General features: G+C 42.1%; 1 protein-coding gene across 2 annotated transcripts in view; it reads right to left on the bottom strand.

The window, feature by feature from the left end:
* Positions 1–20459, bottom strand: part of grik4 (glutamate receptor, ionotropic, kainate 4) — a 444499-nt gene that overhangs the window by 36995 nt on the left and 387045 nt on the right. For both annotated transcript variants that reach the window (XM_014213630.2, XM_014213632.2), the window contains one exon: positions 10610–10717. In XM_014213630.2, the coding sequence (XP_014069105.1) occupies positions 10610–10717 (108 nt within the window). The remainder of the gene's footprint in view (positions 1–10609; positions 10718–20459) is intronic.

Raw genomic sequence — 20459 nt, 5'->3', positions numbered from 1 at the left:
GTCACAGTGTATTCTCTGTTTAAGGCCAAATAACATTCCAGTTTGTGCCGTTTTTGTTGATTCTTTCCTATGTGTCAATTAATTATATTTGTGTTTTCTCATGATTTGGTTGGGTTTAATAGTATTGCTGTTACCTCTCCCGATAGCAAGGCCATGCTCACCAAGTCTGTAAATTGTCAAAGCTTTTCTTAATTTTGGGTCAGTCACAGTTGTCCAAGTTTTAACTCTCTCACCACGGATGTGCTTTGTAGTGTTGACGCGTCTAACTCCTAATGTTGCATAATTCACCACTTTTGTGAATGCTTACCAATCTACTGACATACACAAATGTCAGAAGCATTCATTGAAATCACAGGAAAATTCAATCTACCTTTTGTAATATACCACAGACAATTCTATGAAACATTGAATTTCAAGCTATGAAGAAAAAAATTGTTAAGATTAGGATTGGGGGAGAGAAAGCTGGTCATATATCTGTACCAGGGAGAAACATCACCCCGAGCTTAGCCTAGAAACTTAAACAATCGACTGCACACGACAGTGAGAAAATGTGCGATCTTGAAGGTGTATCAAGTCATACCTGAGTTCGAATAGTATTCACTGCACTTGATTGAGTTTCCTTGGCACAATGGAATCAATGGCATAGTCCCAAAAGTGCAAACACCACCTATCCGGCACTCCAGGCAGGCTCAATCAAACGTACAAAGTACTTGAAAGAAAACATACACTATTTGAACCTGGGTCTAGTTCAAGGAGTTGTCACAACCCCCTCACAATACCCCCCATCATCCAGAAAATACAATTATGTGGTCCTGAGCCGATAGCGAACTGGCAGCTCAAATATACAGTGAGTATACAAAACAGAACACACGCTCTTTCCATGACATAGACTGACCAGATGAATGCAGGTGAAAGCTATGATCCCTTATTGATGTCACTTGCTAAATCCACTTCAATCAGTGTAGATGAAGGGGAGGAGACAGGTTAAAGAAGGATTTTTAAGCCTTGAGACAATTGAGACATGGATTGTGTATGTGTGCCATTCAGAGGGTGAATGCACAAGACACAATATTTAAGAGCCTTTGAATGGGGTATGGTAGTAGGTGCCATGCGCACCGGTTAGTGTGTCAAGAACCGCAACACTCAGTGGCGACCCGTCATTCAGGACAGGTGGGGCAGAGCCTGTTTTGAGCCCTACATTTTTTGCAACAAAAAAATATATATAATAAAAAACATTGTTTTAGGGGGGGCTTACCTGTTTTGCATGTTATTTTCGCATTAATATGTGTCACATATCAGTTTGCAAACAATGTAAAAAAAAAAGGCAGCTCCAAAATGCAGGTTGGTAATGTTCTCTAGTTGCGCCATGATTAGCTCAGTGTTCTGTCACTCGTGGGGACAGTACAGTGGTTCTTCCTTCAAAAGTTGCGTCGTACTGAAGCACAGCTTGCAGGCTGCCGCAGAATTCTATGGCACGTTATTTAAGTGTCATCCATTGTTGCAATTAATGCTAGTTAGTGCTAGTTTGACCACCAGAGGGCATCTTTGAGAACATTTGACTGTTTTTAATATTGGCTGTACTAGAGAATTTAAAACCTTTTTTGTAAGAACATAGTATATGGGATTGATTTTAAGAAATGTAGCTTAATTAATATTATGGTGTTTCTATTCCAAGAATAAGGAAAAATGAAACCCTCAGGGGTTCTGTTAGGAAAATATGGCGCTGTACAACATGACCGGTCGGGAGTAGGCTACTAAGTGACTGCGAGTGAAGAGCAAAATAATCCTAACATTTCCACAACCTAATTGTAGGCTAACCAATACCCAAATGTATAAAAATCTAATTGATTTATCAAGACCAGTCCCTATGCTTGTCTCAGAGCAGCGTGAAATGGTGCTGAAATAGTTGACCACACAATTGGATGACTTTGGGTGTTCCAGTAAGCAACTATTTGTTGCCTTCATTAGGCTACTTTATTCCAATATTTCTGTCATTCAGTGATATTTATTCCCATAGTAATTTGTTATGGATCCATCCAGAAAACAATACATTTGGTGGACTCTGTAAGAGTCTATTATCCTGCTGCTAGCCCATCAAGGGTGGATGGCCTCTTTTGTATTCTTAAAATAACTCCAGCACAGAGAAGAGAAAGGACCCTTGAATAATTAAACATGTCGGTAAAATACTGTTAGACTTGGGGATTATGGTCACGGACAGTGCTATTCGCCTGTGCTACACCGAACGCGAATGCCCAGGAAAATGAACAGGTACAGTAGGCTACAATACTGTAAAGTTGGCCTAATAATGCTTAAATAAATCAACTGCTGGTCTTTACTGTATGCTGCACATTTTTACATTGTATTCCATTTCCAGCGAGACTATTCAAGCCATCGACTCACTGACGGTTGAAGATGATGAGTGATTGGCAAAGGCAATCTGGAATCTGCTGGCATCACGGCACAACATCAACATCACTCTCATCACAGTCAGAAGACAATTGAAGAAACTTGAGAGGACTTATGGAAAGGCTCTGTAAGACATTTTGTATTTATATATTACATTTTTTTCCAGAACATTAACCATGTGTGCTTTCTTGTTTTGTACTGTTCTGTAGTTTCGACCCAATGATTCGTCTGACAAACAAAGAACTTTGCGTGCTGCAGAACCAGGCCCAGGCATTGATCAAAGCTGGCGAGACATTCAATGACATCATCAAGAGATATGCTGGACCCTATGTCAGAGAGGTGTTTTTGGGACCACATTGTATCTATTGTCCTGCGAATAGCCCTTGTGAAAAACAAGTGTTTGAAAACATGTTTTCAAAATGCCTCCCGTTGTCCATCACTATCCTAAATAAAAACACAGCATATAAGGGGCTTTTATACAAATGTAATGCAGGGTTAATAATAATAATGATAATAATCGTTGGTTCACAGTTCAGAACTCATTAAGAGGCGGCTTCTAGCTTAAAAAAAATCTGCAGAGCTGGGAAGGTTGTATCCCCCATATATATACCATTTTATTGGTTGCAAGAATTTTGTATAATAATTTTTCGGAGTTTTGAACCCGGCATCGTTTTGCGTGTCAATTCATAAACCAAGTGCCATGGAATCGGTACATCGAAAATCTCTTCCCAACTATTTAGCAATCTATATGGCACAGCTGTCAATTTTTTGGTCCTTAAATTAAACTGGTATATATCTCCGTCAATGCCACGTGACTCTCCATCAATGATGAGTGACTCGCCGCCAATACCACCTAGCTCTGGACCAATGCATCAGCTGAATAATTTTACAATCACGGCTAAATCGATTTAATTAAGGGTTTCAGTTAGGAAAATATGGCGCTGTACAATGTGACCGGTTAGGAGTAGGCCTAAGCTACTAAGTAACTGTGAGTGAAAAGCAAAATAATCCTTCGATTTCCACATAAAAATCTAATTGATTTATAAAGACCAATCCCCATGCTCTGTCATTCAGTGATGTAATAATATTTTAAGATAATACACAACGCAGAAGACTAAAGGTCAAGAAGGAATTAATGATCAATGGAAATAGTGGTTTATCTGTAATAGGGAATTAATAATCAATGGGTCAGAGACATGGGAGGAATTTGTCTATACATTGAGCCTGAAACAGGATACTTGTAATCTGGCCATTGGCCCAATTTTACTGCAAGGAATTCTAATTTGTCAACTACAGGCTAGGGATGGGAGTTATAACTTACATCCTGTCCCTTTGTTTTGTGGAGAGAATCACTGAGGACAGGGGAAAATGAACATCTACCTCTCAGCATAACATCTACGATTTGTCCCCTTTGAATAAACCTATTTTTCTCCGCCTGATTTGCTTTGGGGGTCTGTGTTATTGATGAGTAACATCAACTACTAACAGTGATATTTATTCCCATAGTAATTCGTTATGGATCCATCCAGATGTGGTTAGAAAACATTGCATTTGGTGGGCTATGCAAAAGATATGGGACATGCCTCGCAAACATCTATTAATACTGTACATTTAAAGTCCCTAAACTCGGCAAGAGTTTATTGTCCTGGCTTCCAGCCTATCAAGGACACGTTGTTTGCAGAGTCCACAAACAGGAGGTGGAGTTCCAGAGCTCACAGGTGTGCCTGGCATGGATTGTGACTCCATCTCGTTCCTCACCCTCTTCAACGTGTCATTCTCCGCCTGACTCTCCACCAATGCCGCCTGACTCTCCACCAATGACAAGTGACTCTCCGCCAATACCACCTGGCTCTGGACCAATGCATCAACTGATTAATTTTACAATCAAGGCTAAAGGAAAGTATGGCGCTGTAGAACGGGACCGGTTGGGAGTAGGCCTAAACTACTAAGTGACTGCAAGTGAAGAGCAAAATAATCCTAACATTTTCAAATAAAAATCTGATTGATTTATCAAGACCAGTCCCCATCCTCTGTCATTCAGTGATATTTATCCCCTACTGTCCTGCTGATAGTTGAAATAAACTTCTGCATTTTGAAAGAGTATTTTTATCATTATTTTATTAACAAAAACATAAATACTGTACAGTATATGCTTTCGGTTGCATGAGGTTTGGAGTTAGAAATGTACAACTTTAGAGTACTTAATACATTGCAAGTTGAGGGAGATTTTTTTTCTCACACCTACAGTAGCTGAGCTATTAGACTCTCCATTTGTAAAGGTTGAAGAGTCTATTGTCCTGCTAATAGCCCATCCTGGAAAAGTTGTTTGCAGAATTCACAGCCTGCTATGCTTGTGAAAAACAAAATGCCTCCAGCTGTCCATCACTACTGTAAATAAAAACACAGAATATCTAAGGGGCTTTTATATAATTATAATAATAATCGTTGGATAACAGATCGGCTCATAGAACTCATTAAGAGGCGGCTTCGATCTTGAATATAATCCTTGATTCAGACGGTTAAACCCATAGGTTTTAGGGCTGCAGTAGGTTAAAATAAACTGAAAATTGCGTGTCAATTCATAAACCACATGCCATGGAATCAGTACATCGAAAATCTCTTACCAACTATTTTGCAATCTATATGTCACAGCTGTAATTTTTTTTGGTCCTTAAATAAAACTGGTGTATATTTTTATTAATCACAATTTTCTTTAACCAATTTTGGTCTTTAACGCAGGGCTGACATACAAGTTCGTTACTTTTTCCCCCTTCCACTTGATAAAGGTTCCAATTGATGAAGTGTTTTTAACCACAATATTTGTTGTATTATTTGTTCTGTCTTTTCTGGTGGATTAAATAAAAAATAACGATATTTTGGAGATTATTTATTTTTCAAATAACCGAAAGTGAGCGGTTGTAATCTGAATAAAGGGGAAAACGCCATTCTTGAACATGGGGTGAGACATTCTTACTAATTTGTAAATAAAGCCAGTTTGTTATTTAGAATTATTTATTTCTGTTTTTAGAGGGAAAGAAACCAAAAGCACACTGTGCCTATTTTTCAAAAATCGTCAGTCCACATGTCAAGTGTAATTCCCCCATTGTATTTACCCAAGTTCTCTCTTAACTACAGGACCACCAACAGTTTTTTGTTGTTGTTGCCTGATGCAGGACTCTAGTGCCAGAGAAGAGAGACTCAGACTGAAAACGCCTCTATTAATTTACAAAAAGATTAGTCAATTTGTGCCACAGTTTAGACTACCGATAGTTACGATTTTTCACTCCTCCTTGTGATAGTGTGGTGCAATGACAGAATGCCATCATCTACCACTAACGGTCGTGGCATAAGTTCGTAACTTTTAAAGGAGGAACCACTGTACGTCACCGCCAAGTCTAAGGGTAGACCTCGAAAATTCAAGCCCCTTTGGGTGCTGCCATAGAGTTACATTAGAAGTGCCCATCCAAGAAGGCTCAAGGTCATTGGCCACAGATAAAATTACGTCAAATCACGTTATATCAACAGTAGCTTTGATTGGACTGATCATGTCAACATCATACCTTCAAAATCTTAGCTAGCAGTCATCATCATGAATCAAGTCGACAATCTACTGGCAAATCCTTTTAATCCTTTCCATATGAAGATAAATAATGAAGAGAAAGTATAGATAAAACGTATCGGTGCTCATCGGCCTTTGGACATAAACATCATACAACAAGTTGGAAATCGCAAATTCAACAATGAGTGGTTTAGAAGGAATCAGTGACAGTGGCTAACTGCAAGCATTGCAAAGCAATCACTAGCCTGCTATTCAGAGGAGTGGCTGTGTGGTCCCAAATCTGGGATTAAGTGTCTCTTTTCCAAGTTTAAACTGATAAACATTCAACATTGGCCATGCTGTCAATGAAGCATGATTTGTGCCGTGATCAAAACAACTGTTAACTCGGAACTGCGAAAACTTGACTTCAGTGAGTTCAAAACAACTGGGAATTCCATAAATCCAGAGAATGCCAGACTTTGATGACAAAATTTTCCACGAATGCCACCAAAATTTGCCCGCCATGCCACCTCCCTGTTCAAGTGAGCACAGCACAACAAGGTGAGTCCAAAAATATCTGCTGCATAAATGATGTAATATGCCAGGGAGATTTGTATACTCTAGTTAAGAAAGTAATACTAAGTGTATGTTGTGTAGTAAGCTGTTAGTAGCCCATGTGCCTCACCCTAATCCTTTGGTCTATTTACCCCTCTTAACTTTGCCTACTGTTCTGACTTGGTGGTGCACATGTAGCCTATAACCTGTTTTAGAGAAAATAAATAATTGAATATTGTAAGAGCTCTCGTTGTCTGCTTCTATGCCCCCTTTATTTATCCTACGGTTCTGACTTAGTGTACAGGGAAAACACTGTAAGAACGGCCCATGTTCTGAATTCTGTCGCTGTACATTTCAAAAGTGCTAAACAAATAGTTATATTGACAACGTCCATCCTAGCTCGCTCATTAATGTCTAAAACTAAATTATGGATTGCCTCTCATCCGCTTGTCATCCCCTTATGCCATAGTTTGTACTGTACATCTCAATTGTCATTAGAAATCACATTTGTTTAAGCAAGTCAGCCATATCAGCTATGTTTTTTTTAAAGACAGTAAATGAGGCTGAATGAAATGTTTCACTGACAGAAAATGCTCCGCTGATAGCCAGGTGTAGCAGTGTTAAGATGTTGGTACTGCTGTTGGGCCAGCGTTATGTAGGCCCTAACAGTTTGTGGGCACCGTTTGTCACCGTTACAGTGCAATTAATGTATTGTTTAGTGTTGTGTTGTGTAGTGGCTTTGCTGGCATGCATCCCACTTTACAATTAATTTTTTGCCCCACCAAGATTTACATGCTAAAATCGCCACTGGCAACACTGCTGGGTTTTTCACACTCAACAGTTTCCCGTATGTATCAAGAATGGTCCACCACATAAAAGACATCCAAGCAACTTGACACAACTGGGAGAAGCATTGGAGTCAACATGGGCCAGCATCCCTGTGAAATGCTTTCGACACCTTGTAGAGTCCATGCCCTGACGAATTGAGGCTGTTCTGAGGGAGACTCAATATTAGGAAGGTGTGCCTAATGTTTGGTATAATCAGTGTATAACCTTGTGTGTGCGTGGCAGTCTCAATTGGTGAGAGACTATAGAAATTTGGAAAATTGGTTGTGTGTGAAAGAGCGAGAAAGACAAATGTATCATTACCCTTGACCATCTTCTTAAGCTTGAGCAGGAAAATCGAATGACACTCTTCTCTCGCACTCTGCTCTCTCACATCTAAATGCCACCGTCTTACAATCCACTCTTAGGTATTGTTGTTTTGTAACAACGACATGTCTTGGCGCTAACGCCCTGTATGCCTGAAATCTTTCAAATACATTAGCTGGGCTTGATTGAGCATGACTGGCACAATGGAACCAATGAAAGAGTCTCAAAAGTGAAAAGCCTGCCCATCTGGCACTCCAAGTAGCCTGAAGCAAACATTTAAAGATGGAATTCGCAGTAGGGGGAAACAGCGCCACTCTCCGCCCCATGGTCGATGTTATTTTATTTATTTATTGACGAAGCAGAGGTGGGGAGCCTTGCACATCATGGTCAAAAAATGTGCAGTACATACAGTTAACTGACAAAATAAACCAACATACCGAGTGTCTTTATAGGGTGTTGGGCCACCACGAGCCAGAACAGCTTCAATGTGCCTTGGCATAGATTCTACAAGTGTCTGGAAGTCTTTTAGATAGATGCAACAACATTCTTCCACAAGAAATTCCATAATTTGGTGTTTTGTTGATGGTGGTGGAAAATGCTATCTCAGGCGCCACTCTAAAATATCCCATAAGTGTTCAATAGGGTTGAGATCTGGTGATTGAAAAGGCCATAGCATATGGTTTACTTAGTTTTCATGCTCATTAAACCGTTCAGTGACAGCTCGTGCCTGTGGATGGGGGCATTGTCATCCTATGAGGGCATAGCCATGGTAGCCAAGCATTTTTTACATGACCCTAAGCATGATGGATTGCTAATTGCTTAATTAACTCAGGAACCACACCTGTGTGGAAGCACCGGCTTTCAGTATACTTTGTTTCCTTTGCTTTGGCAGTTACCTGAATGCTGTCCGAGGGAATAAAAAACAGTGTTTGTTGTTTGCAGTAACTTCTTTGTTGTTGTAATATCGAAAATGGACGTGGCAGTTTCCCTATTAAAGATTCCAAGGTCTAAGTACTATTTACACTCTCTCTCCTAAAGAGGCCTGAGCCAGCCAATCAAAAATGACTTTAAAACAAATCAACTTAGAGCCGAGTCTCTATTATCTTCCCAGAGCAATCAGGAGTTCAAAAATATCACCTCGCCTAGTGGCACAGCGGAAGAGCTATCGCAGAGCTATCGCAGCCTTCCCTGTAGCTCAGTTGGTAGAGCATGGTGTTTGCAACGCCAGGGTTGTGGGTTCGATTCCCACGGGGGGCCAGCACAGAAAAAAAAAAAAATGTATGAAATTGTATGAAATGTATGCATTCACTACTGTAAGTCGCTCTGGATAAGAGCGTCTGCTAAATGACTAAAATGTAAATGCAGGTATTTCTTTTACTAACATTCAAAGGATGGATAAAACAAAAATCGGTAACAAAAAGAGTGATTACAACGTAACGTTAGTGGTCTGTGGAAGTGCAAAATCATAAAAAAAAAAAATAATTCAGATGGGAAAGATGTTTTCTGTATTACATCAGCTCTTGGAGGCACATAGGCCACAGGGATGGTGATGCGGAACTGTACTGGAATAGTCTGCAGGAGGGGTAGACCCACAGGTGTAGGAGGAATCCTCCTGGTGCCGCTCCGCACTGCAGCTGCCCAAGACTGCAACGTCTAGCCCACCCCCACCTGCAGAGATAAAACGTGACACAGCAATCACGGCTTGATGAATGAGTTGTGATAGCGACGAAATTGCTCTTCGGTGGCTTTTGAAAGTTGCCTGGACGATTCTATATCTAATGAAATTAACACGTAGCACCTCACATGGCCTGCCGTAATATTCTCTCTCTCTCTCCCTCGTCGTAACAACCGCCACACTGGTTACATATTTAATTGCTAAGCGTACAGCCTTATAGATAGTATCTAAACACCTGGGCCTACTAAGCACACCAGCGATACGCTTTTCTGAGTGTATATCGAGGATGAGACTGTATTTACATCAAGGAAGCCTTCAGAGTCGGGGCATATCAACATTTACATTTGAGTCATTTAGCAGATGCTCTTATCCAGAACGACTTACACGGAACCCAAACCGGCTGCGTGCGTGCGCCATCGTGCATACATTTATTTTGTCCCCCTATACCAAACGCGATCACGACACGTAGGTTAAAATATCAAAACAAACTCTGAACCAATTACATTAATTTGGGAACAGGTCGAAAAGCATTAAACATTTATGGCAATTTAGCTAGTTAGCTTGCACTAGCTAGCTAATTTGTCCTATTTAGCTAGCTTGCTGTTGCTAGCTAATTTGTCCTGGGATATAAACATCGAGTTGTTATTTTCCCTGAAATGCACAGGTCCTCTACTCCGACAATTAATCTACACATAACACGGTCAAACGAATTGTTTCTAGTCTTCTCTCCTCCTTCCGGGCCTTTTCATCTTTGAACTTATATGGTGATTGGCATCTAAACTTTCATAGTATTACCACACCGACCGGCAACACAGTTCGTCTTTCAATCCCCCACGTGGGTATAACCAATGAGGAGATGGCACGTGGGTACCTGCTTCTATAAACCAATGATGAGATGGGAGAGGCAGGACTTGCAGCGCGATCTGTGTCAGAAATAGAAAGGAGTTCTATTTTAGCCCTTGGCAACGCAGACGCTCATTGATGTGCGCGAGCAGTGTGGGTGCCTCAAGACCAAGACATCAACTCTATGAATGGCAAGCACTATATGGTGAAATACCACCTCACGACACCTTATTGTCAACCACTCTCTATATCTAAACCAAGTGGGTGGTCCAGCACATGTCTGTCATTCGGAGTGTGACGGCGTGACACGGTGACATGATTTATTATGGTGAAATACCACGTCACTATACTTTAACATCTACCACTCTCTCCATTCTAAACCAAGTGGAGTGTCCAGAACGTGTGTCATTGGGAATGTGTTGCTGTGACGGTTCACTCACCAGAATAGTGGTGATAGTGAGGGTGGTGTTGAAGAGAGTGTCGGTCACGTTGATTAATGGAAGCTTCCTCTCCATGGACAGGCCCTGCTCTGAGTGCCACTGGCCAATCTGCAAGGGGGATATGGATACACACAGGGACACGCCAACGCACACGCACAGACACACACAGAGAAAACAACTGTTAGAGAGTTAATCAAAGGGCTAGGAAGCAAGCAGCCTATCAAACTAGGCAAACAGACAATACTCTTTCTTCTGAGCTGAAACCAGTTTGAGAAGACACTCAGTCATCGTGCCCTTCCCAAGGTCACCCTTAAAAGGGGGAGATAGCGAACTAGAGAGGGAGAGAAAAGGGCGAGAGAGATGAAGCACAAAGACACATCCTTGAAGAAATACATTGGGGCATGTGTTCAATCAGGAGACAACAGAATGCTTTCATTAGCTCAATTACACCAAATTCTCTGAAGCGAGCCAATGTCCTCATTACCATTAGAGCTTGGCTGGCGCTCCTCCACCACTTCTCCTTGCACTCCTCCAGCAGGGCCTTGTATGGTCATCCCATCCTGCCTGTCCTCACCTCAACACGCATGTCACTCAGTGGCGGTGCTACATCATGCCTAACTTTTAATTTGCATTGTAATTGCAAAGCAGTATGGTTCATTGGGCTCTCTGATTAATTCCTTTTGTTGAGGTATTGGTTAATTTATCATCCCCTACCAATCAATCCCTGGCTGGTGAGTGGCTGGCTGCATTAGAGTGGCTGCGTGCGTGTGTGTGTATCAAGTTGTGCATATGCGTCAGGGCACAACAGCAGTGGGGTCTAAATGGATTGTTTGACTATGTAGTTATTACATTTCACTGTCACAAGGCAATGAGAGGAATGGAAGAATCTTTTTTTGATTAGTTGAGTATCTGGAGCATCAGCATTTGTGGGTTCGATTACAGGACCAAATGGCCAGAAACAAAGACTTTCTTCTGAAACTTGTTAGTCTATTCTTGTTCTGAGAAATGAAGGCTATTCCATGTGAGAAATTGCCAAGAAACTGAAGATCTCGTACAATGCTATGTACTACTCCCTTCACAGAACAGAGCAAACTGGATCTAACCAGAATGGAAAGAGGAGTGGGAGGCTCCGGTGCACAACTGAGCAAGAGGACAAGTACATTAGAGTGTCTAGTTTGAGAAACAGACGCCTCACAAGTCCTCAATTGGCAGCATCATTAAATAGTACCCGCAAAACACCAGTCTCAACGTCAACAGTGAAGAGGTGACTCCGGGATGCTGGCGTTCTAGGCAGAGTTGTAAAGAAAAAGCCATATCTCAGACTGGCCAATAAAAAGAAAAGATTAAGATGGGCAAAAGAACACAGCCACTGGACAGAGGAACTCTGTTAATTTCTAAGTGACCCCAAACTTTTGAACGGTATTGTATGTACACCATGATCAGATCATTAGGCTTGTGTGTGTTTTGTAAGTGTGTGTTTAAAGTGTGTGTTTATGGTTAGGTGTGCAGTCTCACTTGTGTCTCATCTCTACAGTATTTGTGCAAGCTGCTGTGCACTGCATTCCCTATTGTCAAAGCTAGCTGAGTTGAGCAGAGGGCCACTCTCAGAGCAGTTCCTCCCTTTTGGCGGATGCCTGGGAACTCTTGCTGATCTGAGCCTCCCACACATCCACGCACTCGCACAAATGAACACACACACACACACACACACACACACACACACACACACACACACACACACACACACACACACACACACACACACACACACACACACACACACACACACACACACACACACACACACACACACACACACACACGTACTCAGCCCCTCTGTTTCTGTCCCGACAGCCTGCGGTGCCTCCACGTTACCCGTCCTTACCCGTCTGCCCTTCTTCTCACTCCCCTCTGCAGCCCGCCCGTGCCTGGTGGTGCATTGTTGAACCGCTGCCTTCCACAGCCATCCACCACGACTCTCTACAGGGGAGATGCACTTGACAACTGATTGCACAAGCTGATTGCTGAACAACGTTCCGATAGATCCCAGCAATGTGCACACGTTATTCTCCTCCTCTCCCTCCCCCGCCCAAACTCCCGGAAGCCGTCGGCAGCTAGTGCAGTGTTGTTATACCCCTGTTTGTATTCAATTTCTGCATGAGAAGAATGGTAAACTTTCAAATGGAATCTCTGATTATGATAAGCGCGTAGAAAGGATTGGTGGCAATTTAGATTTGAAAGAAACAATATGGAAACATTTCTTAGTCAAGTGACGTTCAAAGACTTGAAATATTGTGAATCTCCAAAAGTGCAACGATGAATCGTTGAATATCTACATGTGTTGTATGAATCACCTTAGATTACAAAGTCGTTCTATGATATGAATCAATGTTTCACAAGTAGATGCCAGTTGATTCCAGATTATTCATAATATGTTACAGTTCATATAAGGAATTCATTAGGCCCCAATCCATGTATTTCACATGACTGGGAGTACAGATATGCATCTGTTGGTCACAGATACCTTAAAAAGAAGATAGGGGCATGGATAAGAAAAACAGCCAGTATCTGGTGGGACCACTATTTGCCTCATGCAGCGCGACACATCTCCTTCACATAGAGTTGATCAGGCTGTTGATTGTGCCTAGAAGAAGTACAGCATCCCGGAGTCGCCTCTTCACTGTTGACGTTGACTGGTGTTTTGCGGGTACTATTTAATGAAGTTGCCAGTTAAGGACTTGTGAGGCGACTGTTTCTCAAACTAGACACTAATGTACTTGTCCTCTTGCTCAGTTGTGCACCAGGGCCTCCCACTCCCCTTTCTATTCTGGTTAGAGCCAGTTTGCTCTGTTCTGTGAAGGGAGTATTACACAGCGTTGTACGAGATCTTCAGTTTCTTGGCAATTTCTCACATGGAATAGCCTTCATTTCTCAGAACAAGAGTAGACTGATGAGTTGCAGAAGAAAGTCTTTGTTTCTGGCCATTTTGAGCCTGTAATCGAACCCACAAATGCTGATGCTCCAGATACTCAACTAGTCTAAAGAAGGTCAGTTTTATTGCTTCTTAATCAGGATAGTCATACAATAGTCATTTAGAACATTAACAATGTCTACACTGTATTTCTGATCAATTTGATGCTATTTTAATGTACAAAAATTGTGCTTTTCTTTCAAAAACAAGGACATTTCTAAGTGACCCCTAACTTTCGAACGGTAGTGTACATATAAAGGCCTAGGCTATAATGTGTCAGTCAGTCAAATATAGGCGGTATAATGGCTAAGATTGTTCCATTCGGGCCTCCCGGGTGGTGCAGTGGTCTAAGGCACTGCATCGCAGTGCTAGCTGTGCCACCAGAGATTCTGGGTTCAAGCCCAGGCTCTGCCGCAGCCGGCCGCGACCGGGAGGCTCATGGGGCGAAGCACAATTGGCCCAGCGTTGTCCGGGTTAGGGAGGGTTTGGCCGGCAGGGATATCCTTGCCTCCTCGCGCATTAGCGACTCCTGTGGCAGGCCGGGCGCAGTGCACGCTGACCAGGTCACTAGGTGTATGGTGTTTCCTCCGACACATTGGTGCGGCTGGCTTCCGGGTTGGATGTGCGTTGTGTCAAGAAGCAGTGTGGCTTGGTTGGGTTGTGTTTCGGAGGACGCATGGCTCTCGACCTTCGCCTCTCCCGAGTCCGTACGGGAGTTGCAGCAATGAGACAAGACAGTAACTACTACCAATTGGGGAGAAAAAGGGGTAAAATAATAATTAAAAAAAGAAGGCCAGCTTTATTGCTTCTTTAATCAGAACAACAGTTTTCAGGGTTTTCTAATGATCAATTAGCCTTTAAAAATGATAAACTTGGATTAGCTAACACAATGTGCCATTGGAACACAGGAGTGGTGGTTGCTGATAATGGGCCTCTGTATGCCTATGTAGATATTCCATGAAAAATCAGCCGTTTCCAGCTACAATAGTCATTTACAACATTAACAATGTCTATTAACCTCTTAACGCACGCCAAGGATAGGGGGCACTACAGCGAATTTTGAAAAAAATACGTGCCCATTTTAAACGGCCTCCTACTCAAACTCAGAAGCTAGGATATGCATATAATTAGTAGATGTGGATAGAAAACACCCTAACGTTTCTAAAACTGTTTGAATGGTGTCTGTGAGTATAACAGAACTCATATGGCAGTCAAAACCCCGAGACAGATCCTAACAGGAAGTGGAAATCTGATTTGTGGACTCACCTTCAGCACTTTGCCTATAAAACACACCGTGAGTTAGGATTCATTCAGCACTTCCTAAGGCTTCCACTAGATGTCACCAGTCTTTACAAAGTGGTTTGAGTCTTCTATGGTACAAACTGACCCAAAGAGAGGCTGTGGAACTTGGTCACAGGGGGAGGGCCATTACCATTATGACGTGGGCGCCCCTGTCTACCCTCCCCTTTCGAAACGTTTAGTAAGACAATGCAATCGTCCCCCTTGAATATTATTGAAGCTCTGGTTGAAAAAGGCCCTAAAGATTTATGTTATACAATGTTTGACATGTTTGAACGAACTTAAATATATATTTTTTGCACATTCGTGACGACAAGTCCCGCGCACTACGGTACATTTTGAGTAGCCTTCGGAACGCGCTAACATGAAGAAGCTATTGGGACATAAATTATTCACTTTTTCGAACAAAACTACATTTGTTGTGGACCTGGGATTCCTGGAAGTGCCTTCTGATGATCTTCATCAGGTAAGGGAATATTTACAATAGTATACAAGAGTAGATTTGATATTAGATTGTTCCACGATGGCGCTAACCTGTATCGCCTAGCCTATTTTTCTGAGCATAGCATCCCCTTTTATTGCAAAGTGTGATTTCCCAGTAAAGTTATTTTTAAATCTGGCAATGCGGGTGCATTCACGAGATGTTAATCTATAATTCTTTGAATGACAATATTACATTTTAAAAATGTTTTCGAATAGTAATTTACTAAATTGTAGCGCTGATTCACCGGATGCATTTGAGGGAAAATATTTTCTCAACGTCACGCGCCGATGTAAAATGCTGTTTTTATATATAAATATGAACTTTATCGAACAAAAGAATGCATGTATTGTGTAACATGATGTCCTAGGAGTGTCATCTGATGAAGATTGTCAAAGGTTAGTGCTGCATTTAGCTGTGTTTTGGTTATTTGTGACGCATGTGGTTGGTCGGAAAATCGCGATGTGGCTACTTTGACGATGTACTCCTCTAACATAATCTAATGTTTTGCTTTTGCTGTAAAGCCTTTTTGAAATCGGACAACGTGGTTCGATTCAGGAGAGATGTATCTATAAAACGGTATAAAATAGTCCTATGTTTGAAAAAAAAAAAATTTTAAATTTCGTTATGGTTCGGTTATGAATATGGCGATATGATTTTTCGCTGGATGTTGATCCCGCATGCGGGACGAGCGCTTTAAAACAATGTCACTGTATTTCTGATCAATTTTATGTTATTTTAATGGATAACAAAAGTGCTTTTCTTTCAAAAAGTGACCCCAAACTTTTGAACGGTAGTGTATATCTAGTGTGCCTATGAGACAGAATTGGTTTGTTGAACTACCTTATGCTTTAATTAGACGCCTTGCCTGATACCTGAAGACTGATGTAAGCTCCCAGAGCTAATGCCAGTGGGTTAACACAACCTTAAGTTATGGTTCTTTAGCTATTCGGTCAAACTTTGACAATTTGATACTTATCCAAACAATCTGTCATTTGAAACAGTTCAATGTCCTCACTCCTCCATACTCCCTGTCTGACTGTATCAATACCTTTGAGTGGCACTAAAAACAGTCGTTTCAACAATCCAGAGCATGACATGAGGACCGGCCAAGGTAAATGGGAGTAATTGTCTAAGTGGCACCCATATCCTGCTAATTAAAATGAAGTATGATGAATCGGAGGTGTAATCAATGTCTTTCATTCCTCTTCACAGACAGGTACATATAATATCAGCATCAAACGATATGTTATTTTCCTAGTAGCTCCTTTGTCACACGGTGTTACAACTCTTCTGGCCTTGAGTGTGTTGCAAGAACATTTCCCAGAGATTGAGAGAGAGTGTTGATCATTACGTCGATCGATCTTACCGAAGCACAATATGGTGGTCACTCAATCCCCGTACTGCTTCTATACGCCACCTGAAGTGGAATCAGAACCCTTAAAAACCCTTAAAAAAAACTACAATTAAAATACAGTGATTAAGCAAAGCGGTCCAAATTGAGTTCTCGCAACCCTTTTTCCTACGTTCTGATATGTTGCACATGTTGACCGTAGCATAATAGTCCTACTGCACAGCTATACTTCCCTTTCAACTGCTAATCGAGCTAACTGCCTCTCTACACCTGCATGTGTAATTCCGGTTGAGCCGTTCGGGCCTTCTTTTCTCCACTGACTCCTCAGGAGAAGTGTGAACTGAGAGAGCAAGAGAGAGAGAGAGAGAGAGGGAGAGTGTAATGTTTACTGTTAATTCTTATTGTTTATTTGACTTTTTCTTATTATCTAGTTCACTTTGACAATGTTAACAGACGTTTCCCATGCCAATAAAGCCCTTAAATTGAATTGAATTGAGAGAGAGAGAAAGGAGATTAGTGTCCTAGCCAGGAGTGGCAGTCATTTACTTAGGAACCAGAGCAGAGTGCAGAGAGAAAGGAAGAGAACAAATCAATGGAAAGGTGTGAGGAGAAGAGGAAGAGAGCAGGGAAGCAGAGTGGAGCATGTGAAGGATTACCCCAGGCTCACTCTGGCACCTGAAATTACAGCGTATTGGCCCAAGATAAGGGCCCTCGCTCAAGGGAAAGAAACCGTTCCTAGATTTCACTTTGAAAGACACAGCATATCCATTAGGACATTGCAAGCAGGGCTGTGTTCTGACAAATGCCTACATTATGCTATGGTGCTACTGCTACGCTACCAGTATCTTGTAGGGTAATGTAGACTCCAAGCCTTCGCGCTCTAGCTAAAGGATTTGGGTTATGATGGTGGATAAGGACTGTGTGTGTGTCTGTGTGTGTTCATTAGGCACGAAACAGAACGAGAGGTACTATGTGAACTTGTCTAGTAAGAAACGTGTGTCCAGTAAGAACAGCGGTGTAAAGTAAGTAAAAATACTTTAAAGAACTACTACATTCCTAAAGAAAATAATGTACTTTTTACTCCATACATTTTCCCTGACACCCAAAAGTACTCGTTACATTTTGAATGCTTAGCAGGACAGGAAAATGGTCCAATTCACACACTTATCAAGAGAACATCCCTGGTCATCCCTACTGCCTCTGATCTGGCGGACTAACTAAACATGAATGCTGTGCCCCTGGCTAGCCGTACATTTAAAAAACAAGATAATTGTGCTGTCTGGTTTGCTTAATATAAGGAATTTGAAATGATTTACTCTTTTACTTTTGATACTTAAGTCTATTTAAAACCAAATACTTTTAGACTTTTACTTAAATACTATTTTACTGGGTGACATTCACTTTACTTGAGTCATTTTCTATTAAGGTATCTTTACTTTTACTCAAGTATGAGAATTGGGTACTTTTTCAACCACTGAGTAAGAAATACTTGGTACGGTGTTCCCTATTGAACAGGTCCCAAGTGTGCCTGTAGTACTGCATCTCTCCAGGAGCAAAAGATGGTGGATCACTGCATAAATAAACGCTGCCTCGCTAACACAGAGATGTACACTTTGCTTTGCATAATGAAGATGGCTCCATATGAAAATAGCGCAAGGCACACAAAGACAATGTTATCTCAAAAACCATTAGTGGAAATGTATGCTATAGAGAATAAAGACCTTCTACGTGTGTGTGCGTGCGGCTGACTTGGTTTTGTTATATTTCCGCTCTAGTAATGACCACACCAGTCAAGGAAAGGCCAGCCCAAAAGGTCAGGCTCGTTTATGTGCTTTCACGACGTGACCTTTCAATACAATCAAAATTTCAATTTGCACCGCCTACTAGGCGAACAAAAACATTTCTTGTTAGTTCCACGATGCAAAAGACAGTTTCCCACATTCATTATTTGGCATTATTGGTGTGGTGGCCGCGGCGTCACGTTCTCTGTTGGTATAACGAGCACGAGCGCTGGTTTGAGAGAGGGAGCCGAACAGCCGCCTGAGCACTTCAGAGCGCACCTCTGAGCCACAGGCCATTCCCCTTTTCACACACACACACACACACACACACACACACACACACACACACACACACACACACACACACACACACACACACACACACACACACACACACACACACACACACACACACACACACACACACACACACACACACACACACACAATGCCCACACACGCACACGCACGATGCCCTCCCAAACACTGTCCCTTAAAAACCACAGACCCCAAACAGCTGATTGTTCCGCAAACGTCTCTTTCTCTGGATCCATTCTTGGGCCACACAGCAGCAGGGAATGGATAGGGACCAGGTCTTAGTTGGAGACAGAGGTTAAATAAAGTGCTACAGGATGCAGCAGACTGAGGGGATCAACATTGCTGAGGGTCCCTGCTTCTCATGGGAGCATGTTGTATGATCTTCTAGTGGAGGAAACACTAGTACCGGGCCACACACACACCTGTCTATGTAACGGCTATACTGCTATGCCTCTATTAGTGTGGCTTGCTGCTAAGCCCTGGCTCCTAATAGGACTGCACAATATAACAGACAGACAGCAACACACACATGCATGCGCAGGGCGCACATACGCATACACACTCACACACCCACCCACACACATACACAAAGTCTCAGTCAGCCTTGAAATCCGCTAAGGCTGGGGGATCTTGCAAAACAGCTCATCCATTCTGCTTTTGATCTATTCCCCATCTCCAATCTGCCTACAAACTGACAAAAACAAAATAGGAACGAACATGATGTCTCAGAGAGACCGAGCCAGAGAGGGAAAGGGGGAGAAACGGGCCAGATAGACACATAGGACACTGTGAGTGTGGTCCAAAACTTGCACTGTAATCTGCATTAAAACCATGTTCACTCAGAGACAGCTAGCAGACAGCTTAATTACAGTTAGCAAAAAACACACAGGAAAATCACAGAGCTATACAGTCAGACTTAATCTTTAATCTCTGAAATCAGAATCAAAGGACGTGAATGAAAGCGTCTGCAGAATCTCTTTTCAGGAAACATATGCTGTTCTCAAAGCCAACACTGACCCCCAGGAAGCACTTTCAGCTCCATCACAATTACTCTGGAAAAGACGAGAGAGGGAGCGAGAGAGACAGAGCAAGTAGGGATAGAGAGGGAGAGAGGGATAACTCTGCCCTCACGTCAGAGGGGAAGAAAGAAAGAGGAGCTAGAGGAACAGGAGCGATCTCATTAGCTGGGCAAAGACCTTGTCAGATGATGACATTCAGCTGGAGGAAAGTGCCTTCTCTTTCTTTGAGCTGGAAAGTAGTGAATGTGAGTGGATAAAGGATTACTTTGTGTGGTATGTGGTCAAACTGGGTGTGGAGATGGACTCCTCAAGGGCCAATGAGTGGCTGTGCCTGGGTACACATGCTCTCTGTCTCCTGCTAGGACTTAAAGTACAGTATATGTTCAGTTTCACTCTGAGGAAAAAGGTCTTTGGCTAATATTGTCTGGAGGCTAGTGCTTTTTGTTCTATTCTCAGAACTGTCCTGCAGACTAGAGGTTGACATGGGAAAAGGACTCCCACGAGTCTTGTGGGTCCCGCGGGATTCTGGTAGGAATGGGAGTCAAGTTCTAGAGTCAAGTTTGGGACAGGACGGTGTCGTGACGTGACTATCATTAATGTGATGACGGTTATTTTATCAAATCAATT

Source organism: Salmo salar, chromosome ssa09, assembly GCF_905237065.1.
Source record: "Salmo salar chromosome ssa09, Ssal_v3.1, whole genome shotgun sequence".
In the NCBI taxonomy this organism is placed as follows: domain Eukaryota; kingdom Metazoa; phylum Chordata; class Actinopteri; order Salmoniformes; family Salmonidae; genus Salmo; species Salmo salar.
This window is presented reverse-complemented; position numbering and strand designations above follow the sequence as displayed.